This window comes from Castanea sativa, chromosome 10, assembly GCF_040712315.1.
Source record: "Castanea sativa cultivar Marrone di Chiusa Pesio chromosome 10, ASM4071231v1".
Taxonomy (NCBI): domain Eukaryota; kingdom Viridiplantae; phylum Streptophyta; class Magnoliopsida; order Fagales; family Fagaceae; genus Castanea; species Castanea sativa.
In genome coordinates this window covers 20992062-21018061 of record NC_134022.1, presented here as the reverse complement: position 1 = coordinate 21018061, position 26000 = coordinate 20992062, and the positions used below count along the sequence as shown (strand labels likewise).

Here is a 26000-nt window from a genome sequence, read left to right as displayed (position 1 = left end):
GAGTTCATCTAATTCCTCTATCTGTCTTTAATCTTTATATCGGGTATCCAATGACAAGTTCGGAGTTCTATTTGTGAGTGCACATTAACAGAACTGCCATTGTATCTTGGAGAACGATTGCCTGAGCCATTTGCATTGACAAAGTCATTCCAGTGAGGGTGAAATCGTTTCTTTAGGATAGCGGATTAAATTTCGTGCCTCGACTCAAATCGATAAGTTTATATCTCTCTACACTCTTATCTTATATCTCTGATATGCTTTGTATTTGTTAATTAATTTGGGCAATTTTCAAACCTTATTTCCAATAGTCTATTTATGTTTCATCCATCAAAACGTATTTTTCAGAACTAGATACTAATGTAATGCATGTACTATTAATTCCCCACCCTCCCTTCATTTGAATTATTGCTTACTAGAAGTATAGTAGTGTTACAATTTACAAAAATAAAAGTAAGATAGAACTATACTGGTAATGTGAGCTTCAATTGTAGGAGTATTCCGTACAAAAAAAATCCACAATCCCTTAATGGAAGGATTAGATCATCCAGGTGTTACACACATCTTTAAAGTATTCATGGTTCTAGGCATCATTTGTAGATATTCTTTTACTTGGATTGATGCATAGCATTTTCTGTATAATGGAACGACAAGTCAAAATGAATTCAACAATAATTATAGTAAATTATATTGAGATCTTAATTTCAACATTTATCATACAGAGAGGAGGTAAAGCTTGGTAGAATCCAATTCTATGACCAAAGCTGCATTATCCTGTATATTAGTGGCAAGACAATTCTAAGTAAAACATAAATGAAATGCAAGGATTTTTTAATGGTTAGTCATATTGGTAATTGTACTATGATGTGGGATGAAAACACTCAACCCGTCCTTGGACAGTCACCACCTTCGCAGCCGTCCAGAAGTTATCCTCAAGACGAGAGTAACGGACAAGGACGTCCAGAGGGTGATAGCGAAGCTACATCCCTCGTCCATGGGATGCTCACAGCCTACCTTATGAGGACTCGTCCATATAAAGATTCGTGGACTAGGATGTTACACTTAGAATTAACAGGCGCGCTCGATGAAGGAATTCCAGGACGAGGGTATCATACTTAGGAGAATCTCTGAATATAATGTGACAATCCCTTATCCCACGCATAACGGTCATGTACCCGTTGTGGAATAGAAGTGTAACTCCTAAACGGTTATGGCAGTTACGTTAAGCCTCCTTGAATCCAGGAGAGGTTCCTGTCTCAATAACCATCTGTAAGAACACTATATAAAGGCTATCTCAGACAAGGCCAGGGTATGTTCAGTTTTTACTCCAAAAAAGTTGGAATTCGAATAACTTAGAGGAAAAAACTAACTTTGCCATCGGAGGATTTTTGGCCGGTAGCCCCGGTCGCCTTTGATACGCTTTTCTTTCTTTTTCAGGCCGTAGAAAGAACCAGTAGTCCTTTCAAGTCCGAAGCATCCAGCCTACTGATTTTCTTGGCATCATCAGTTGGCGCCGTCTGTGGGAAAGAAGTAAACTTGTTATTCTATCCCAGACAAAAGGTTGAATGGTTCGAACAAGATCAAGGGCTACCAGCCCAGGCCACCAAGAGAGTAGGGATGCTTCCAGCAATCCCCTTCGTGATCGCAGATCAGCACCTGTAATGCAACCGCCTTCTATGCAGCACATACAATCCATGGCGGCTGCTATGGCAGAACTGACACGTCAGAACCAGGAATTGAATAAGGAGATCAACTTCAGGAGGCAGCGTCAAGGACACATTGAGGGAAGGGCCCCAAGTCAAGAAGGAGGAGGGGAGAATGTAGAGTCCGAAGATCAAACAAGGGGTACCGCTTCAAGAAGGGTGCCGCACTTGGAAAAAGAAATGGATCAGATGAGAAAAGCCATGGATGAAATGAGGGAAAACATGAGGCGAGCAAACCCAGTAGATGATATGGTCCACCGAACAGACTCCCCTTTTACAGCCTCCATCAACAGTCACCCTCTACCCCCGAAGTTCAAAATGCCTTCTCTAGACTCGTACGATGGAAATCGCGACCCCTGCGATCACATTGCAACTTTCAAGACGACCATGCACTTGCAGGGGGTCCCAGACGAGATCATGTGCAGAGCTTTTCCCACCACACTCAAGGGACCAGCGCGAGTGTGGTTCAGCAAGATTCCCCCAAACTCAGTGGGATCATTTGAAGAACTGAGTAAGCTGTTTGTCAACAACTTCATTGGAGGACAGCGTCACAAGCGATCCTCCTCTAGCCTACTGACCATAGAGCAAGGGGACAATGAGAGTTTGCGATCTTTTATCACCCGGTTTAACAGAGAAGCCTTAACGGTGGACGAGATGGATGACAAGCTATTGCTGGCCGCTTTCCACAATGGGGTCAATTCTGACTTGTTTATTCATAAGCTCTACGAGCAGGAACCACAGACTATGGCCGAGCTTGTCCATTCGGCCCAGAATTTTATGAATGCTGAAGACGCCATCATAGCCAAGAAAAGAAAAAGGGCAGAGCGCTCGGAAGGGGGCCACCATCGCTACCAGGACCAAGGACCTTGTCCGAAGAAAGTTCGGGTAGACGAGAGAAAAGATAAGGATGGTAAGAAGGCCAGTTCCTCTGCAAGGAATCAGCAATACACGCCCCTGACCATGCCATTAGAGCAGGTTCTTATGCAGATCAAGGACGATCCGTCCTTGAAGTGGCCGGACAAATTGAAGGGAGACCCCAATAAGCGTAATAGGAGCAAGTACTGTCGTTTTCATAGGGACTATGGGCATGATACGGACGAGTGCTTTGACTTGAAGCAGCAGATAGAAAATCTCATTAGACAGGGAAAATTGAGGAACTTCCTTGGACGAGACCAGAGAGATGAGAAAATGAAGGCCAAGGTGGAAGAATCATCACGCCCCCCACTAGGAGAAATAAGGGTAATTATAGGAGGAAGCTCGGCGGCACGGTCGTCCAAATCAAGGAAGACATACCTGAGGGTGGTGCAGAACATCCAACAGTCTGGACGACCTCCTAGGACGAAGGAGGTAGACCAATAGGCTGTTACTTTCACGGACGAGGAGGCAGGACGAATTCACCACCCACACGATGACGCGATAGTCATTACCTTACTCATCTCTGACTACACAACCAGGAGGGTATTGATTGACAATGGTAGCTCTGTAGACATTCTCTACTACCCCGCGTTCCAACAAATGAAGCTAAGACAAGATCGGCTTCGACCAGTGAACTCGCCGTTGGTGGGATTCGGAGGGATGAAGGTGCAACCTGTGGGCACCATCACGTTGTCGGTGGTTGTCGGGACGTATCCACAGCAGATAACCAAGGAGGTGAATTTCCTTGTTGTTGATTGTGCATCGTCATACAATGCAATTATTGGAAGGCCAACTTTGAACAGCTGGAAGGCGATAACCTCCACCTACCACCTGTCCGTCAAATTCCCGACCGAGCACGGAGTAGGCCAGGTACAAGGAGACCAGCCAGCTGCCAGAGAATGCTACTTAGCCATGCTGGCCATGGACGAACACATGCAAGCGATGAATATAGACGGAAGAAGGGTTGTGGCTGAGCCCACTGAAGCATTAGAGGATGTCCCTTTGGACGATGACCAACCCGAGAAGTCTACCAGAGTTGGGGCAAGCATGGAAGAGGGGGCAAAGCACGCTTTGGTTCGATTTCTGAAGAAAAATCTCGATGTCTTTGCGTGGAGTCATGAGGACATGCCTGGCATTGATCCGAGCGTCATTACCCACAGCCTGAACGTGTGTCCCTATTCGAAACTATTGCGTCAGAAGAGAAGAGTTTTTGCTCCCGAACGAGACAATGCCATCAAGGAAGAAGTGCAGAAGTTGGTCGCCGCGAAGTTTATCCGAGAAGTTCATTACCTAGACTGGTTGGCGAACGTAGTCATGGTCAAAAAAGCCAATGGCAAGTGGCGGATGTGCGTGGACTTCACTGATCTCAACAAAACTTGCCCCAAGGATAGCTATCCATTGCCGCGCATTGACCAGTTAGTGGACTCAACGGCAGGTCACAGGATACTTAGCTTCATAGATGCTTTCTCAGGGTATAACCAGATTCAGATGAATGAAGCGGATCAGGAGAAGACCTCATTCGTCACGAGCCAAGGGTTGTATTGCTACAAGGTTATGCCCTTCGGTTTGAAGAACGCAGGGGCAACTTACCAAAGGCTGGTTAACCATATGTTCCGTCCTCAAATCGGGCAAAATGTGGAAGTTTATGTGGACGACATGCTGGTGAAGAGCCAGGACGAGGATAAACATCTTGATGACCTTCAAGAGACTTTTGATACGTTGCGACAGTACCACATGAAGTTAAATCCGAGCAAGTGTGCCTTCGGGGTTTCATCGGGTAAATTCTTAGGGTTTATGGTGTCACACAGAGGAATTGAGGTGAATCCAGATAAAATCCAGGCGATACTGAACATGGAGCCACCAAGAAATATCAAGGAAGTCCAGTCTCTTACCGGACGAGTCGCCGCCCTCAATAGGTTTGTATCGAAAGCTACTGACAAATGTTTACCTTTCTTTAAAGTCCTTAGGAAGGCTTTTGAATGGACGGACGAGTGTCAGAAGGCCTTCCAAGACTTGAAGACGTATCTCATGATGACTCCGTTGTTGAGTCCGTCTGTACCTGGAGAAGAGTTGTACTTGTACTTGGCAGTGTCCCCACACGCAGTAAGCTCAGCGTTGGTCAGAGAAGAGAGAAGAGTCCAGAAGCCGGTCTATTACACAAGCCACGCGATGAGAGGGGCAGAAGGACGATACCCGATGATGGAGAAACTAGCCTTCGCATTAGTCACGGCTTCCAGGAAGCTGAGACATTATTTTCAGGCACACGTCACCAACGTCCTGACAGACCACCCCATAAAAAAGGCGATGAGCAGGTTGGAAGCCGCTGGACGGTTAGTATAGTGGGCCGTTGAGCTCAGCGAGTTCGATGTCAGGTACCTCCCGAGGAGCACAATAAAAGCGCAAGCATTGGCAGATTTCATTGCAGAATTCACCCCCAGTCAGGACGACCTGATCAAGGACGAAGGAAATGAGATGTGGGTGGTGAATGTAGACGGATCGTCCACATTGTATGCAGGAGGGGTTGGAATTGTACTGAAGTCCCCTGAGGGTGACAAGCTGGAGTATGCGGTCCGTCTGCAGTATCCAACTACCAACAACAAAGCTGAGTACGAGGCTCTACTCAAGGGGTTGGAATTGGCCAAGTCCTTAGGGGCGGAGTCGTTAACAATCAGAGGAGACTCTCAACTGGTCATTAACCAAGTAAATGGGATGTGTGATGTCAAAGAAGATCGAATGAAGACACTCAACCCGTCCTTGGACGGTCACCACCTTCGCTGCCGTCCAGAAGTTATCCTCAAGACGAGAGTAACGGACAAGGACGTCCAGAGGGTGATAGCGAAGCTACATCCCTCGTCCATGGGATGCGCACAGCCTACCTTATGAGGACTCGTCCATATAAAGATTCGTGGACTAGGATGTTACACTTAGAATTAACAGGCGCGCTCGATGAAGGAATTCCAGGACGAGGGTATCATACTTAGGAGAATCTCCGAATATAATGTGACAATCCCTTATCCCACGCATAACGGTCATGTACCCGTTGTGGAATAGAAGTGTAACTCCTAAACGGTTATGGCAGTTACGTTAAGCCTCCTTGAATCCAGGAGAGGTTCCTGTCTTAATAACCGTCTATAAGAACACTATATAAAGGCTGCTTCAGACAAGGCCAAGGTATGTTCAGTTTTTACTCCAAAAAAGTTGGAATTCGAATAACTTAGAGGAAAAAACTAACTTTGCCATCGGAGGATTTTTGGCCGGCAGCCCCGGTCGCCTTTGATACGCTTTTCTTTCTTTTTCAGGCCGTAGAAAGAACCAGTAGTCCTTTCAAGTCCGAAGCATCCAGCCTACTGATTTTCTTGGCATCATCATACTAAAATCCTTGCATTACATTTATGTTTTACTTAGAATTACCTTACCACCTGTATACAGGATATCACAACTTTGGTCCCAAAATTGGATTATGTTAAGCTTGGCTTTCTCTTGATTAAATGTTGAAATTAAGATCTCTACATAATTTACCATAATTATTGTTAAATTAATTTTAACTTGTTATTCCATTATTCAGAAAACGATGTGCACCAATCCAAGTCAAAGAATATCTGCAAATGATGTCTTGAATCATAAGGATGTTGTGACACTTGATTGATCTAATCCTTCCACTAAGGGACTCTGGAATACTCATACAATTGAAGCTCACATTACTAGTATAGTTTTATCTTCCCTCTATTTTTGTAAATTGTAACACTACTATACTTCTAGTAAACAATAATTCAAACGGAAGGGGAGGAATATATAGTACATATGTTTTGATAGATGAAACGTTAATAGATAACATACAAAATTTGGTAAATAGTTGGATTTTAGAACGATGCTAACAACATCCATCACAATATAGGTAACACTAAGTTTAACAAAAGCATAATGCATATAAGCAACACTAAGTTCGATAAAAGCATAATGCACATAAACATATATGCATGTACAAAAACAACAATAATGCACAAACAACAAAGGTCATACATAATCAATGAATTTGTAGCAAAACATGATGAAATTATAAATTACTTGGGTCAAAAAGTGAATTTCCAACTTCATAGTCTATTTATTCACAAACCTTTACTTTTAAAGCAATAACTTAACAGTTCTACATAAATAAAATCAAAACTTAAAGAAATCAACAAAGACCTATAAAGAATCTAATGTTGAAAACATATCACAATTTAGCTTTGAGTATTATCGATTACCTAAATATCAATAATTTTAATCACAATATCACATTGAAACTATTAAATCAACCTGCAGACTTTGGACTTAAATTAAAACATGCCACAATACACAGGTTTAGTTGAAGAAACAAGTAATTCATATCAAGTTATCAACAATATTCCTTGTGTTTGCCACAATCTTCCTTATAATTCGTCCAATTTCAAACTTTTTTTTTTCCAAATCCTATTCTTTATTTGACTACCGAGAAAATAACAACAGAGCATCTACATCAATAACAATTTCTAACTCTCTCTTTTTTTCCTAATGTCGTTCTCGTTTGGAAATAGCAATTGGCACAAAACGAAAATAAATAAATAGCTACAACAGTTTCAATCTACTCCTACAATTGAAGCTCACATTACTTGTATAATTCTATCTTGCTTCTATTTTTTTAAATTGTAACACTACTATACTTTTAGAAAATAATAGTTCAAACGAAGGGAGGGAGAGGAATATCTAGTACATATGTTTTGATGGATGAAACATAAATAGATAACATGCAAATTTTGATATATAGTTGGATCTTAGAACGATGCTAACAATAACTAACTACCATAATTCAGCTAACACTAAGTTCAACAAAAGCATAATGAATATAAGCATAAAAGCATAATGCATATAAGCAATACTAAGTTCAACAAAAGCATAATGCATAAAAGCATGTACAAAAACAACAATAATGCACAACAGCAAAAGTCATACATAATCAATGAATTTGTGGCAAAACCTGATGAAATTATAAACTACTTAGACCAAAAAGTGAATTTCCAACTTCATAGCCTATTTATTCACAGACCTTTACTTTTAACGTCATAACCTAATAGTTCTATATAAATAAAATCAAAACTTAAAGAAATCAACAATTTAGCTTTGAGTATTATCAATTATCTAAATATCAATAATCTTAATCACAATATCACATAGAAACTATTAAATCAACACGCAGGCTTAGGATTTAAATTAAAACATGCCGCAATACACAGGTTTAGTTGAAAAAACAAGTTATTCATGTCAACAATATTCCTTGTAATCTTCTTTATAATTCATCCAATTTCTAACTCTCTTTTTTTTCAAATCCTGTTCTCTATTTGGCTAGCGAGAAAATGGCAACAAGGCATAAAAAATAAAACATAGCTACATCAATAACAATTTCTAACTCGCTTTTTTTTTCTTCTTTTTTTCTTAATCTTGTTCTCGTTTGGAAATAGCAATTGGCACAAAAAGAAAATTAATATATATGTATATATATATATATATATATATATATATATATGTATGTATGTATGTATACAATCTAAAAGAACAAATATGTTGTTTGGCAACTAACTAGAGCCCACAAAATCCGAACTTATAGGCAAAGAAGTAGGATGTATTTGTGATGAAATTTTGAAAATTTTATAGGTTTTGGTATGTGAAATATTTAAAGGATTTCTTTCTTTGTTTGTTTTGTTTCTTTGTTTATTAGAGAAATCCCAAATCCGACCCCTTGCTTTATCTGGTAATTATTGAGTACTCTTAGAGTACCACAAATGTATAATTCCCTTTCTCACATAACTGTGAGTCCCACTAATTAAATTTATAGTGAAACCCACAATTCATGTGAGAGGGAAGAGTACGCATTTATGGTACTCTCGAAGTATTCAATAATTTTCTTGTTTTATCTTCTCTAAACAAATTTTATTTGAATTATGCATATTTTTTTCTTTCTAAAAATTGTCTAATTTGGCTTTTTATTTATTAATACATAATTATATATATATATATATATATATATATATATATATATATATATATATCATATATAATTTTTTAATGTAAATTTCGATTTATTCTACTAAATCATTTCATGTAGATGAACAATGATAATCTTGAGCATCCAACATTGATAAAATTAGGAGAAATATTATATCCATAACATTTTTGTGCGTGCTCGATATCCCAGACCTGGCTAGTCCTTGTGTTTGGGCTTACTATTTACTTATGTAGTGGGTATTGGGTATCTTATTATGGGTAGTTCCTGGGCAGGTTCGTTGGAAGGATTAACTCTGAAACCAACCTCTCTTTTTCTCTCTTAAAACTCTATTGCATGCTTTGTTGTTCTCTTAATTTTTTCTCTCAATTGTTTGACCCCCTTTCCTTGTACTTTCTACTATTTATAGCTTGAGGATAGTAGTAGAATCATGATTACTCTTTGGTTCCACTCGTGTGGGTGGGGCCCAACTTAATTATTCCTGGCAAGGAATATGCTACGTTGGGAATGGGGGTTGGGACGTTGGAATTGGTGCTAGCCACCTAAAATTGCTCGACAACGTAATCTTCTAAGGCACTCCTGATCTGTCAAGGTACAGCCAATCATCATTGGTGTGTCTACCGACCATGATACACTCGAGGTGTGTTCGTATACTAAGCTCATAAGGGATGGGCCAATGTCTTTGGGCCGCTCATGGGCCAATTACTACAGGATGGGCCCATAGTCAGTATTGTTCATAGGCCTATTCTAACTTGGGCTCGAGGGAAATGGGCCTCTTTCCGTATGCTGTACAATTTTCACAATAAATTTCAAGTGACATGTTGTTATTTGTTGTTACTGGTAAGTAAAAAAGTAATTTCAGTGATGAATTATAATTAAAACTAATAATAACTTGCTACTTAACATTCATTGTGAAAATATTGTGTACATATCACATTTTTGTTTTTTGATAACATAACACTTCTTTAAAATTAAAACATCTCTCTTTCTTTTACTTACTACTAATACAATATAAGTTTAAGGATACAACACTTTTTTAATTTTGATATCTATCGTCATGTTTTATTGTGATCATTGCATAATAAAAATAGCGTAAGCAATGATATAAGTACTTGTGGAGTGTGGGGGTAAGAGTTGAAATTTAAGTCTCTAGAAAAAAAAATTTATACACATACATTTAGATTATGTTAGAATAGAATTTCTATCTTATTTAAAAAAAAAAAAAAAAACTATGTAAGCAATGGCCATATTACTTTTATGATTAAAATGTGAATATATTGACTCTATTTTAGTCTTGGGCCAAGTACATGCCTAAGTGCTTGGGCCTATTCTGTTTGATGAAAGTCTTGGGCTAAGTACATGCCTAAATAAATTCTCCATATTAACATCTCTAACTCTCTGAGCTCCTTCTAGCTATCTCAACAGAAAATGGAGGCAAAGGTGTTTGCACTAACGTGCTTAGCTCCCCCGCCATTACCAACTTTCTCGATAGCCCTCGCAAGGCTTACAATACTTCCTCATTCTTCTCCCTTCAAGCCCAAGTACTCACACCGATCAGGTTAGTCCCCACCACCACAAACACCATTTGCTCTTTCAAAAGTTTTAGTCTTTGCTAATTTTAAAATTTTTGTTTTTGTTTTTTTGGGTTCTTTGGCTGGGATTTGATAACCAGTTCTGAGGCGGTGTATGAACAAGGACGAGCCGCTTATAGATGGGCTTCCAAAGGAGTATTATGATGATGTATGTATGTAGTTGTTAATATGTATCAGCTGTGGCATTCTTTGCACCCTTTCTTAAATGGGTGTCTCTTATTTTTCTTGTTTTGCTATGTTGACTGGATGATTTTTCGTTTTTTATTATTGGGTATTCAAATTTATTGATTTCCTGAGATGGGTCAATGGTAGATTTGCCATATATGCCACTAAATCATTAATTTATATATATATATATATATATATATATATATATATAGGTATAGTGTTTGTGAAATGGTTAATGGCAGTCTCTGTGTGTAACTTTGCTAAAGGAATTTATTAGAGTGGGTCTTATTGATTCGTTTTCGAGCTGACAACTAAAAGGCCCACTGATTCTGCTACACTTAGTCCTGACTAGAGGGTTTTGGAATTTTTAATACAAATTAAATACAGTAAAAGAGTGTGTTGGAATAATTTGGCACCACACCAATAAATGGTTTGGTATATTTTGACAGTGATCACATATTTGAGATTTATGTGTGCAAAATTACATCAAGCAGGGTCATGTTACACTTGAGCCTCTATTACTATGAAAAATATTAGAATAGCTTAAGAAGTTAGGCTTGACTCAATCTCAGTCAATTTGAAGTGCTTTTCTATAACAGCTTTAATGGAATGCCTTCATGGCTTACAAATTGAGCAATCTGAGTTTATTGTTTGTGAAATTACAATTGACATGCAAGTTAAAAGACAAACCTCTTTTCACAGTTGCCTATTACTAGTTAAGAAAAATTGATTTTGAATTATATTGCAATGTCCATGTCCTCCAGAATTAAATTTGATTTATAGCATTACTGTTTCCCATTTTATTACTTTCATATATAGCTTAATCCAATGTTATAATTTTCTTAATTCTTCAAATATTTTGTTCAGATTATGATCACTCCCTCAATTGAATGGATAACTGGTCCTGATTGATGGGTTTTGGGGCATCGTGTGCATTCTGTATATAACAATATGTTGCCTAAATGTAAAACCCACATTCTTATTATGTTGAACTCATGTAACCTCTAAGATATGCACTATTTGGAAAGTTGCATTAACCTACTCTAGGTTAGGAATGGCAAGCACGGCAACGGGAAAAGACAAAGGAGCTTCATCGAAGACGTCAACAGGAAGAAGAAGAAGAGGAAAGAAAGATTGAAGAGTATCGTGAAATTGGCACACGCTTGAAAGGGTATCCAGAAGAAGATGTCAGAAAAGCACGGAGATTGGTTTCAAGCTTGATCAGAGCTGCTGAAGAAGTTGAAGAGGTAATCCTTAATTACAGTATTCAAGCCTCACAAATGGGTTAATCTGTCAAGAGATTAAGACTTTAAAATTATGAGAATGTGTTCATTTCTAAAGAGTGCTTTCTGCATACACATGGGTCGATAGAAGTCCAACTGAAAAGTAAAAGCTCTTTCCTTTTTCCTTTTTTGGCTGCTTTTGTTTTCATTATGAAGGAAATATTTATGTCTTATATCTAAGGACATCTCATTTCGTTGCTGTCCATACTCATACATCCTTTGTAGCTTGTAGCATTTTCATAAGTGGGAAGTTGAGTCAAACTATTCATGTAGGATAATTGTGACTATTGATTAACTTCCTTATATGCAGGAAATTGAGAAAGCTGCTGAGAAAGGAGAACTCAATGAACTTGTTCTAATGGTCATATGGAATCGCCTTGATCTTGCTAGACGTGACGTAAGTTAGTCTTTTGTTGTCACTAAATTTTGTGTGGCATCTTTTCTTTTAGTGCAATGTTGTTGTAGTGTAATGTTTTGCGAACATTTTTTAGTGTGCCAATGTAAATGTTTGCAATCACTGATTATTGTAATGTTCAAACTTGATGGCTGCCTTTATTAATTTCTCTATAGGTGTAGGAGTGTTTATGGCTTTTCAGCATTAGTTTCATAAGTCTCAAAGATATGTAAATACTTATAGAACCAATTTTTGTTTTTATTTTTCTTATTTTTTTATTTAAAAGAAAGTTTGTTTTTACACGAGTTTGAAGAAAATAATATGTATCATAGATTAGAATCTGGAATTTATGAGTATCAAATTCTCAACTAATATTTCTCATGAAGGAAAAGTGATGAAGTTACTATGATTAGCTATTTCTTATAAGCAAGGCATCCATGTTGTTTAAGGACTCTGATGACAAAGTTACTCTAAATTGCATATTACTTATGATTATTTGGAGAAAAAGAGAGTTCAAGGTCTTCTTTTAGGCGGTTTCTCTTACTTAGAAAAGAATAAGGTATCAAACAAATAGAGAAATTAAATACCATTGAACTTTCGATGTCAATCTGATATCCAACACAATACCTGTAACTTAAGGAAAATCAAGCTCATACTGGTCATGGGTTGAGAAAGGGAATTTAAATCAATATCTAATTTCTCATTGTTCCTCAACAACTTAATGGTAAAGCAGTTGGTTGTTTGCTGACTATTCATAGGTTTTACTACATATGTCTAACAAATAAATTTGCTCAAGTCCTCTTAATTTGTATTTTTGTTTTAAGGCAAGAATTGGGAACTTATTTGTCCTTTTTAGCATAAGGCTTTGAATTGTCCTTTTTTTTTTTTTTTTTTTTTGTTCCTTGTAAATCTTAATAGTATGAGTTCAGTAGAACTTAATATAATGCAGTCTCTTATCTCTCTCTCTCTAATGTTGATTTAGATATTTATCTCATTTTCCAGGAAGAAAAGGATGCTATAAGAAGTCTTGATCTGTTATATAGAAGGGTTGAGGTATACACTACTTTTCATATAATAGTGCCATGCTTAAATTCATTTGTTTCAATACACAGGTGCAGGGGCAGAGGTACAAATAGTCTTGCCAAAACTTTTGAAATCCTCATATAGTGCTATATAAAAATAAATTGGGCCCCTACAAATTATAATGATTGGCACCTTCAAAAAATTTCACAGAATTTTCTTGCTGTCAATGGAAGAAAATTGGTCTAGTATAGTTGGATAGGCTACCTAATACATGAGTCTAGACTACTCTTAACTCAATTTAAATTATAATAAAAGAGAAAGTAACCAAGTGGCCCACCTACTTGCAGAACATTCCAAGAACATGGAGTTTCCAAACTATTGAACAGTAGATAGTCTTTAGTTTTAGAGTTCCAATTAGCTATGAATATTCATCATCTTCACAATTCATGCTATTTTTTTTTTACTGTTGTTTTGCTTAGTTTTCTCTTTACTCTAATTTTGGATAATGACTTTCCTTTAAAAAAAATGTCATGGAGATCTGTTCATTGTTAGTGTTTATGTTATTTCCCTTTAAAATATAACAATAATTGCATTTAGCCATTTACGATTTCAATATTTAGTTAGTTTCTCAAGTGGACTGCACCCAAACAATACACACTTCTACCAAAATCTTATAAATCCCTAATCTCCAAGTGTCTTTCTTTTTATTTTTTCTAAGAATAGAAAAATGACGTTGTTCCTATTGTTTTCAATTTTTAAATGCAATGAGCGTTGCTCGAATTTGTGTGTTTTTCTTTTCATTCTTAGCCTTCAAATTCATTGATTCAGGTCCCATCATCGTCATTTTTTCACAAAATTTGATCCTTTTCTCATATTTCCAATTTTTTATCTCATATGTTTTTCTCTCATTATCATCATCTCATTTTTATATATTTTTAGTTGATTTTTTGTTTTCCTTTTGAATCCAAGTGCCTTATAAGTTGTACCAACATTGATATGTTAAATTTGACTATTATATATAAAATATAATTATTGTAATAATTATAGTTATGACTAGCATATAAATACATAATTCGCCCCCCCCCCCTCCCAAGTGGAAAATCCTGGCTACGCCCACGCCCCTGCACAGATGGGTTTTAACTTTCAAAACCAAATGCTGAACATTGTTAAATCTTGTCCGAAATTGTGCTGACTTTTAGTAGAATCCTTACATAATTATTCCAGCCTAGCACATCTTGCACCGTGACACTCCTTTAGGCCCTTTTCATTTTGTAGTTTCCTTTCTTCATTGCCTTGGGAGAAAATAGATTTATAAGCTTTGAATTTTATTTAATATTTTAGACTGAGATTTTGAAACGGGAGGCTACTCCTGCCATGAGACTGCTCAACGATCTTTTGAATATGCATGATGGGTTTGATGATGAAGGCTGGATGAAGGAATGCAAAAAACGCATGGTTGACACCTTTCCAAGAGAGGATCCATTTAGCATTCTTGTTCCAGCAGGATTTGACATTGATAAGGTATGCTGCAAATATACACATTATATTTCCTATGGCTTTGATCAAACTACATGATAGCCACAACTAGCGTGTTTCTTGTAGAACTCACGGATCTTTTCTTTTTTTCTTTTTCATCTGTATGATGGTGCCTTTTCTTTTAGTTGTACCGAAGAAATCTATAAGGGTATAGAATGACATATTGGTCATTCTCATAGAAACCTCTCTTGCATGCACAAATTCAAGGAATCAGGAGTGGCATCAGGCCACCAAGACAATCTCTGCATGTAGGGACAAGCGGATAACCATTGTTTTCGTGAAGGCACAAAATGAAAAATTATAGGAGTTGGTATTGATTGTAGGAAGTACCTAGACTAATTAGAGGAACATTCACATTTCTCCTTCTTGGGCGGTAACATAAAAGCATGGCTCTATTATATCCAAGACAATGGAATATTTTTCTAATGGGAGATCATTTAATGTTCAAAATAAAACTAACCAGTCTGGGATTGCTTCATTCAACGTTGGAGCAGATGATATATGTCACAACTAGATCTAATATAAACACTATATCCTATTGGTCACATTAATTTGTGTTTGATTTAACTTCATAACAGCTTACTTTTTCCCCCACAGCATCAAGGGCCACTTCGACCTCCACTTGAAGCTGATGATACACTTTTAAGGGTAGACTTTGTCAGAGAGGTTAATGCATTGCTACAAGAGGTACGGTATCAACAAACTGAAGCACAGCATGGACAAGATTCGTTTGATCCCGAATCTGTTGCGAGTAGGTTGAAGCAACAGGAGAAACAAAGAGCCATACGCCAAGTAGAATCACTGCTGGACCTGGCCATAAATTTGAAATGGTAGCCATACTTTGTCCCTTTTATTGCTAATATGGGGTTTTGGAATCCCAGTTTGCCACATTTGTATGTTGTGCCCGGGTTTATTGTAGCATTTGTATTTATATTAGGACCTTTGTGCGCTTATATTACAGTTGATCTATAAAAGAAATTATGTTTTTTTGTGCACAATTTCAAATTGGAGATTTCTTCTCCTTTCCTTTTCTTCTTTTTTCAATGAATATAAGTATCCCTCAACCAAACTGGAAAAATACATGAAAGCTTCCAGCTGTGGAAATCTCATGCAGTTAAAGAACGTACCGTGATACAATGAACTCAAGTAGTGGTTACTTCTACACTGCTATAAGAACGCTGCCAACTCATGCTAAAATTTGTAGTGGCACCCAAAGCAACTAAGACAATGCCTATCTCTCCAGTATTAACATATGAAGAAGCAAGCAATATCAACATGACAAAAATAAGGGGTGGGGGGGTGGGGTAGGGGAAATGAAAGAAGTATCGAGTGGACTTATCTTTTGCCCATTAAAAATAAAAACAATCCCAATTCCCTCTCTTGACTGGGCTTAAGTCCATCTAATATTGAACTTACTAGTGGTTGACCAAAAATGAGGCCTATAACTTGAGGCTAAAAGGGTATTTTCCTGTCTGTAAATTATCCAAATTGTCCAAAGATTAATTCACAAAAGCTACCCTTCTCAAAACCAATAACCAAGATTGCTTCTTGCATCTCTAACTGAAATCAAATTCTTCCTTCACCGAGCAAAATAAAGACAAGTGCATGAGTTTGTATTCCTTAAATTGAACACAACTTATAGTTGAGAATAAATGAACCAAACTAAAGATGAATAATTGAGTTAGTGGTTAATTACTATTATCTTTCATGCAAACAAAGCCCCAATCTTGAGAAATTGAGGCAATTTATAGCTATGGCTGATTTAGTTAATGGGTTACAATAATAGAGAGTTAAAACCTGCTATTATTGTTATGCAAGCAAAAATAATAGTAATACACCACATCCACATATAAGAATATTATCACCATCTTCTTAGCTGTTAAACAGTCTTCCAATCACAAAAGCTACCCTTCTCAAAACCATATTGCAACTTGCATCGTTACACTGACATCAAATTCTCCCATCACCAAGCAAATTAGGACAAGTGCATGGGTGTGAATTAAATTTAACAATACTTATATAACATGATCATCCAAAAGTTAAGATTCAATGAACTAAACTCAAGACGAATGTTTGAGTTAGTGGTTCATTACTATTGTCGTTCATGCAAACAAAGCCCCAACCTTGTGAAAATTGAGGCAATATATAGCAATGGCTGGTCATTGCTTTTAGTTAATGGGTTACGATAATAGAGAGTTAAAACTTGCTATTATTGTTATGCAATAAAGCCTCTATCTAAGAAAGATTGTCTGTATGAATGTAACCAGAAAATTGATAGTCCAAGCAAGATTGAAAATATGCACATCACTAAACTATGAAAACAGTGCTTTGATGCCTTCAAGCTCAGATGGACATGCATGTGAGATGAATCCATATAAAAAATTTCTATCATTCAGTTAAATTTTAAAATAAAAATGTTTTTAAGTAATTGAATTTTGAACTGCTTACTATAGTTTACACAAATGTTTCTACAGCGTTAGGACTTAAGATTTAACATAACAAGAATTGTTTTTATAATCTTAATTTCAGAGGTTCTGAAATTAAGGCTACATCATGCTTTGATTCCAGATGGATGTTAAACATCGAACTTAGGAAGTTGCAATAGAAATTAAGTAATGACCAACAAAGACAAGAAAATATTTTACATCAAGAAAAAGGTATAATAAAAAATTATAATCTATAATTTTTTTTTCTTTCCTTTTGCAATATAATTTTTTTCTTTCCTTTTGGAATAGAATCTCTCTTTTAACTTTAGAAGGCATAGCATCAACCAGAGAGGTCCAATAAAACTTACTACTTCAAAAAAACAAAAACAAAAACAAAATGACGGTTTTAATCGAAGTAACAAGTGCAAGGGTGTGTATTAAATTGAACACAACTTATATAACATGATCATCTAACATCAAGTTAAAGATTCAATGAACCAAACTAAAGAAGAATACTGAGTTAGTGGGTAATTACTATTATTGTTCATGCAAACAAAGCCCCCCAATCTTGAGAGAATTGAGGCAATTTGACTATTATTGTTATGCAATCAAAGCCTCAAGGTAGGAAAGATTAGCAAATTTCACTACAAATTTCAGGCCTCTGTTTCTCTCTCTCTCAAGTCTCAACTCACCCATCTTCTTCTTTGCATTCTCCACATCTCCATTGTGAAAACATGCCCTCAAGTGAGACAAACTTGGGCGGCTGGAGCTTCCTCCAAGCTAAAACTGACAACAATTCCCACGCTACCGCAGAAATCTTAGGTGATGATACAGGTGTGGTTGTCTCTGAAAACAAAAAAATTAGTACTGAAAAGAATTCTAAAAAAAAAGCAGCAAGTTTCATCTTCATCATCAAAGAAGAATGATGAAGAATGTAGGAGTAGTAGTTTCCCACCACCGTTGAGCTCAAGTGCTGTGCTGTGTATTGTGCCTCATCGAAAAGGTGGCCGCCTCATTCTTCAAGCTGTGCCTATCCATGAAGAAGAAGAAGAAGACAAAGCTGAAGAAAAGTGAATTTTAGTAGTGAATTAAAGCTAGCTTTATGTAGTGTAGTCTAATGGGTTCATGTGAGAAGAGTTTCCTTGTTATGTTTAATTTTCTAGTTTGTTTACTTAAGTTATGATGTATTATCTGTCAGTTATGGTACTATGTTATTATTGTTATTTGACATAGTAGTCAAAATTGTCGTCCATGTATTAAAGCATTGCAATGCTCTGTTTTTGTACTTTAAACAGAGCAAATTCTCTGTTCTGTTCTGTAAGAGAAGAGTTCTGTAACAGACTTAAATGGGACCATTTCAGTTGAACATTAGTTAAGTAAGACACGTGGCGGCGTGGTAAAGTTAAACAGAAACAGCATTGTTCAGCTGTAAATCTCTTCATTATTTGAAATTCTGTTATAAGCCTAAAGGAATAAAGCTGTGGTCACTTCTACTACACTTCTTAAAGAGTTCACAGAGTTTAGTGGATGTGGCAATCAATGGCCTATCCCGAACTCCCCCACAATAAAAGTTGAACTGGTTCCGTGATGTTACACCATCTCTACAACACAAATGCTAGTAACAAATTATGTTTGAGTGCTTACTGTATCATGATTAACAAGGAGCATGTAATGAATCAAAACTTCTAAATCATCATCTGCAATTTTTATATTGTAGTTCATTTTTCAAGCTTCATCTAATAAATAAGCTTCAATTGCCTAATGATTAATTATGTAAAAGTGAAGAGATTTTCTAAATCATCCTCTCCTATCAAATTCACTTTTATTCATTTATTGGAACCTTTCTAAAGAAGAGCTCCTCTAACCAATAAAACCAACTGACAGCTAAATCCACCTGACAAAACCATTTGCCAGCTAATCTAGGGGCATTCACCATGCAGTTTATGTTCATGCCAAATCAATCATTCACTTTAGCACAAACATCACCTAGTTCAGCACTTTGGGCTTTATTTAATCACACAACCGAACACATCCTCATACACTAAACTAAGCACAGTTCTGCTAAAACCAATTTAAACATGGAATGAAAAACAAAACCCATTGGTGAGGGCACTGCCGTTCATTGGGCCTATTGAGAAAATATGTATGGGTTCACCTGGTGTGTACTGAACCCAAGCATACCAGACAGGCAACCAATATTCAATTCTTTTGGCTGACAATTCTTTAAAGGAAAAGAAATTGAACAAAGAAAGGTCTGCTGCTGCATAGAATAGAAGTTTTGCCTCCAAAGTACTGGTTTGCATGACTAAACCTTGAAATGTTGACTGAATCGGTTTTTCCACATAACATACAACCATGTGTGATTGTGAACATGTGTTGGAACTGTGTACATTGGTGAGAGCACTTTAACCCAAGCATATCCATGCTTAATTTCTAGACATAATCACTTGAAGCAGCTTAAATAATTATATCTTTAATATAAAACTAAATGGGATTAATATAATTGTCACATCCTTTGGTAAAGATAAAAATAATAATCTTATTAATGAATTTACACAGGTTTTTTCAGCAGCTATTGACTACTAAAAGAACATTATGATCTGCTGCACTTCAATTTTATTATTAAATTATTATACAACAAAAGGGGTTCAACTTCTCACAGTTACTAACGTTGCATTGTGGAAGGGGAAGAGTAGGTATAGGAAATTTTCAGTTACTTTTTAGGCTGCTGCTAGCTTCAAATAGAGCACAACTGTGAGACTTCATCTCATAAGCAACTGATTCTGCCATCTGCTCAGGAAGGGGTTCACCACTGGTTGAAAAAAACCCTGGAAATGGAAGAGCTGTGTCAACCAAGCAGCACCATGACATCCCTTCTGGAGGTTGGGGTAGAATAACACTCTCTGAATGGTCAGCCGCATTGAAAGCAATAAATAAATCACCCCTCCTTACATGGGAAGAAGATTCAGAGTTCAATGGGCTCTCCACTTCGTCAGCCCTCAACGTCATGGCCAGGAATCTGCAGGATGGATCTTCCCATTTAGGAGGAGACTGGTCACTTCCATGCCACTCAATATTTTCTTCTTTCAGGAAATTCCTTTTCTGAAGAAGATCACTTCGCCTCATTCTCAACGAACTCAAAAATGAGATGAATTGTGAGGTTTGAATACTAAAACCCGTTTTTAGAGTATTCCAATCAAGAGGTTTTCTATCACTATATGCAGGGGAACCACCACAAGATTGGCCACACTCATCTCCCATGTTAAGAATAGGAACACCCAATGAAACATACAGGACAAAGAGAAAATTACGGATTTGTTTAAGCCGTCTTTCAAGGACAGTGGTGCTATCTGTAGGTCCTTCTTCCCCACAATTCCAACTTAATTGTGAAGCTAATGCATCATTACTGAAGCTGACTAAGTCCACAAGAGTTAATCCAAAATTTCTAGCAATGAAATTGAAAGAGAATGCTGGGCCTCGTCCATCTGAAAAGATGTCCCCACTCCCACAAAGCCGTGTCGCAAGGTCACTTAGAAGACCCTCACCCCTCCAAAAATTTCTCACATCGTTACAAAATTTTGTATCAATTTCTGCCCATCTCTTCCAATGAGGAAAACGAGTTTCCTTTGGTAGCATGTCATGTGGATCCCAGCAATCTGCAATGATTTTGGTCTTTGAGAGTAGTGGATCAAAAGCAATTGCTTCAACCAAGGGAGGGCGAGACAAGTATTCTCCATGAAACCCTCTCAACAAAGATGAAGCATTTACGAAACAAAATCCATCAATATGAAACTCAGTCACCCAATGTTGCAGACTATCCAAAATCAATTGTGACACAATAGGATAATTACAATTTAAATCATTTGTTGCTTCCAAATCCTCACCTTCATTCACATGATAATAGGATAAATCATCAATGCCTTGCAGTGATCCAGCCATAGCAGTATGAGTAAAAACAACTTCCAACAAAACTTCTATCCCGTTGGCATGCAATTTTTTTACCATCTCCTTCATTGAGTTAATAGCAGATACAGAATCACCAGAAGGTCCATACAGATTCATGGGTGAAAAGAAATGACAAGGAAAATATGGTCCATTTTTCTCATCAAACGAGAAAATTGGCTCCAGTAAAACAGCATTCATGCCCAGATCTTTAAAATGCTGCAACTTCTCTGTCAAACCAATGAAGGTCCCAGCTACATCAGTAGCTAGCTGGCTAGATTTGTGCTCAGTAAAGTGCCTCACATTTAACCGGTACACAACTAGTTTTTCCATTGGTAAGTAAGGATGAGTATCATCACCCCAGTCAAAACCAGGTTCCTTGCATGGTCGTCCAAGATACTTAAGAGATCCATCACTACTAGGAATAGAATTTACAATAATCTTAGCATATGGATCCAAAATAATTTTCCCTGCATCAAACTTATTATTGTTTCTCTGAAGTAGAGACCCTTTGCACCGATAACCATAGCTCACAAAAGTCCGTGAACTTTCCAATGAGGCATGCCAGATGTCACCAGATCGATTGATGTATGGATCTAGATCAAGCTCTAAAGCAGGTTCATTTGCTTTCGCATCATCATAGAAGCATAAAATTACACCTTCTACATTTCTTGAAAAAATTGCAAAGTTCATGGAACCATCAGGTGAAAAGGAGAGACCCAATGGAGCTGGATAACCTGTACGAAAACCAACTGGCACACAAAAGTTTGTCTTCCTATGACTTCTAATTTCTGAGCCACCGGAGCTAGAATCTGATGGTAATTTTAAAATAAATGAGAGATAGAAGGGAATTTGTTTTGCTTCAAACTCTAACTCAAGTGCAAACCTGCCAGCAGAGGTCTGTATGAATGGGGTTTCACTGGTCGAGGTTCTAGAATCTGGAACTGAACTTTGAACATCCAGAGGTATGAAACTTGACGAATCAGCTCTGTACCTGCCCCAACTTGATGTCAGTCTATCATTGCTGCTTTGTAGTTGTAAAGATGAAACTTCAATATTCACAGCATATTTGACACTTGTCTTTCTAACAAAAACTTTCACCTGACCACCAACTTCTGTCCAAAATAGATAGGTTAATGCCTTTTCCCGATTATCAGCTTCAGTAATTGTACTGACTTTCTGTTCAATTTCCTCAACCAAAGCTCGTGATGTAGCAAACACTCTTGAATTAAGATGCCGGCAAGAAGATTTCACCACATTCTGTGAAACTTCATCACAAATTAGCCTTCTTTCCAAATCCATTTTTTCAAAGCCATATCTGATGCTGTTTCTATACATATAATGACAGGCAGGTGACGATTTAGAAACATCACTGATTCCACACTTCAAATAGCAGGACTGTATTGCAAGTGATGGTGGAAGAGTTGCCATCTATTGTCCAAAAAGCATATCCCAAACAAGAAAGAGGGTAAGATGTTTGCTAGCGTGAAGAAGATTATCCTCCTAAATTTGAAAGTTTTTTCTGTTCAAATTTCAAAATAGTAAAAAATTAGTTTATTGAATAAATAGATCAAACAGAACATTTAGAATTGTGGCCATTTTCCCTAATATTAGTTTATACCAAGAAACAGACTAAAGAAATCATGTTTGACTTGCATGACTTAGCTGCAGGACCAAAATTAAACTGTAGTGTTGCAGAAATAAGCCTGACTGAAAAGCTTCAATTACATGCATTAACAGAAGATAACTTCACATATAGTTAAAGCAAAACACGGGAGAAAATTGTATCAACAGATCACCAAAATTGTTTCCAAACAAGATATCGATTTCCCTAAGATGTGCTTATGTAAAATAGTCATTCACAACAATGTATAGACTCATTTTAAATGCTATCAATGAACACAAAGTAATCATTTTTAAATTCCACATAATGCAATTAACCTATTCAATGCCAACAAGATGCCGAGAAAAGGCATAAAATTTATTTGACAATGAACTGGACCATCATCAGATTATCGAGACTAGATAGACATACAAAATAAATAAGCTCGTAAACACTAAAATTGAATTACACCCAGTTGAGGAAAAAACAGCTAAAAGTACAGAACAAATACTTCAAATCATCAAAACAATGATACCCAGAAGCCAAAACCAAACTTTACATTCAAACGAGAGAGGCAATGGAACTTACATCATGGGGTTTCCTCAGTGTAAGAAGCTGAAATTTTCCATTAGATGAGAAAGAGAGTCAGAGAGAGAGAGAGAGAGAGAGAGTTTGCGTTGTCACCGCACAACGGAGCTAAAGCTGATACTAGTGATAAAGATTTGGATGAAACTAGCGCACGAGTCACGAGTGTTCGTTAATGGTACTTCGCTTTTTTATAGGTTATTCAATCCTCACCACTAGATCTGACATGTTGAGAAACAGTTTTTCCTTTAACGGTCAATATTGTACTTTTGTTTTTCTTTTTGATAAGTGATGGATTATTGGTGGATCAACATTTTTTTTTTCCGATGGTACTTTAATCTATATCTATATTTAAGCAGCTTCTCTTGCTTGTACTGAATTTTTTTTGTTCTAGAATACCCCTACACTTCTAGGTTTAAGTAGAGACAGCATTAAAAGATAGTCTCATAAAAATACATGTCTAACTTGCACTAAAACATTACCTACAAAATAAGAATCTTCTTTCACTAACCCACTTTTTCAAAGTAACTATATGTTTATTATTTTTTTTAAAATAGAAAAATAAGTTAAACAACCCACACTGTTACTATTTTTTTTCTTAAAAAAAACACCCCATGTTTATTAAAAAAAAAACTCTAAACTAAACAGATATATATATATATATACACATTTTTTTTTTAATAAGTAGATACATCTTTAACTCTCACTAAAATATTGCGTACAAAACAAGATCACTCTTCTATTTTTTTTTTTTGTAAAGGTTAATAATTTGTATCCATTATAATTTGAAATTACTATATTTTTCAATTACAGAAAATACCTAGGAGTGCAATGAGTGTTCTGCGTTTTGGATAAAATAATTTACTCATCACACCCGTAGGTTTTTTTTATTGAAAAATGTAGTAATCCCAAATTATAATAGATTCAAATTATTAATTTTTACAAAAATAAAAAATAAAAGAGCCTCTGACCACGCGCATGAGCGCGTGTTGAGATACTAGTCTATACTATTATTTAAGGGGCTTCCTCTGTTTGGACTAAACTTTTTTTCGTTCCAAAATACCCCAACACTCCTAAGTTTAAGTAGAGACAAAATTGAAAGACAACTTGGTAAAAATACATTTCTAACTCCCACTAAAATATTGCCTACCACTTTCCTATTGGTTTTCAAATAGCTTTATCTGGTTAAAGGACAATTTGATAAATCAACCACAACAAAGCGGTTAACCAAAAGCACAACACTTATTGCCCAACTTCTATATTAAATTCATTTTCAATTTTGACAATAGTGGAAAACTTTCAAGTGTGAAAAGGGGTATATTGCTCAGGACTGGAGGTATGTATTTTCAATGAATTTAAGTAATATTTAAATCGCAGTTTAAGTTTTCCTTTATGTGTGTGGTTTGAACTTATGTTTGGTTATTTTTTTTTTTTAGGCATGTTCAGTGTTTTGTGGTGATTGATGAAATCTTGGGGAAAGTTATTCGAAAATGTTTTGATGACTAGACAGGACATTAGAGTAGTGGATTTCAAAACATTATGAGCAAGGTTCATTTCAATGGGCAGTTGTTGTATCTTCTTTCACTAGAAGATGCATTACAAAGGCCAGAAATGGTATCGAATGGTCTTCATAGGATTCTTTTGCATTTGTTTCTAATATAGTAGCCCGAATCACATAGATGTTACTGATGTAGTCTAAACTTGAGAAGCTGTATTTTCTTGCTAAAAAATAGGATGGAAAAAATTTACTAAAGTTTTATTATTTATCTATCATTCAAGTTAGATAATATTTTAACCAATTAATCATATATGTATTTCTCTTATAGGAGATGCAAAATTATTTGTGATGAAAAATTATTTCACCACATAATACTCATCACACCCCTAAGTTTTTTTTTTTTTTGTTATTGGAAAAATGTAGCAATCTGAAATTATAATGGATGCTTTAAATTAACCTTTACGTGCTCTAGTTATTATTTAAGGGCTTTCCCTGTTTGGACTGGATTTTTTTTTTTTTGGCTCCAAAATACCCTTACACCCCTAGATTTAAGTAAAGACAAAACTAAAGGATATGATATGAACTCCACCAACAATTGTGATGAAACCCGATAACAATAATGGTTTGGAACCCCAAGATCATTAGATAAGATTTGTTGAGCCTTGACCCGTCATCTAATCAGATGAAACACCAAGACTACGTTGGATTGAAAACGCCACACCAAGAATTCCTAAGAAACTCTCAAGAATCAAGGTGATAAGTTTGGTTGTTTGAACGCCACAAGATTAACTTGATAAGTTCAAGAGTTCTTTTAAGAACCAAGAGGAACATAAGACCTCACAAGGAGAATAGTTTTTCTGAAAACCAAAATTGATCTTTATAATTCGTACTACCCATCTAATACCTGGAACAACCCTCCAAGAATAGGCAAGTCATAATTACAGCTTTGAAAACAGCACAAAAATTAAGCAAAACAAGTTCCCACGTTTTTTTGGATTCTTGGACTTTTAAAGGTAGTCAAACAAGCTAAATGACTAGATTAATTTGCCTCTTCAAGTGCTTTGATGACATGGACTAAGCCTTGATTATTATCTGAGCCCACCTTGGTCTTTTCAGAATCAGTCCAATTCTCTTGGACTAGCCCATTTAGTGCTTCCTTGAAGCGTTTAGCTCTAAGTCTTGTAATTGGGCCACTAGGAAGTGACAAAGGGTCATGTGCAAATTCAACTCCATTTCCATGTGTATGATCAGCATGACCAGCTCCTTGATTTGCATCAGGATAGTCTGATAAAAATACATGTCTAACTTGCATTAAAACA

General features: G+C 36.5%; 2 protein-coding genes across 3 annotated transcripts; one reads left to right on the top strand and one right to left on the bottom strand.

The window, feature by feature from the left end:
* The first annotated feature begins 9948 nt into the window (after window positions 1-9948).
* Window positions 9949-15625, top strand: LOC142611770 (protein PALE CRESS, chloroplastic). The gene is made up of 7 exons (XM_075783901.1): window positions 9949-10189; window positions 10304-10371; window positions 11444-11638; window positions 11985-12071; window positions 13071-13121; window positions 14433-14612; window positions 15225-15625. The coding sequence occupies exons 1-7, from the start codon at window positions 10060-10062 to the stop codon at window positions 15459-15461; spliced, it is 948 nt and encodes a 315-aa protein (XP_075640016.1). The 5' UTR covers window positions 9949-10059; the 3' UTR covers window positions 15462-15625.
* A 3925-nt stretch (window positions 15626-19550) lies between these two features.
* On the bottom strand, window positions 19551-23349 carry LOC142613963 (isoamylase 2, chloroplastic). 2 transcript variants are annotated; one of them, XM_075786486.1, is made up of 2 exons: window positions 23187-23349; window positions 19551-22517 (listed from the first exon to the last, which is right to left on the bottom strand). In XM_075786486.1, the coding sequence occupies exon 2, from the start codon at window positions 22424-22426 to the stop codon at window positions 19763-19765; it is 2664 nt and encodes an 887-aa protein (XP_075642601.1). In that variant the 5' UTR covers window positions 22427-22517; window positions 23187-23349; the 3' UTR covers window positions 19551-19762. The 2 variants fall into 2 exon arrangements, with proteins under 2 accessions (XP_075642601.1, XP_075642602.1); XM_075786487.1 differs by having other exon boundaries at window positions 19551-22426.
* Between the last annotated feature and the right edge of the window lie 2651 nt (window positions 23350-26000).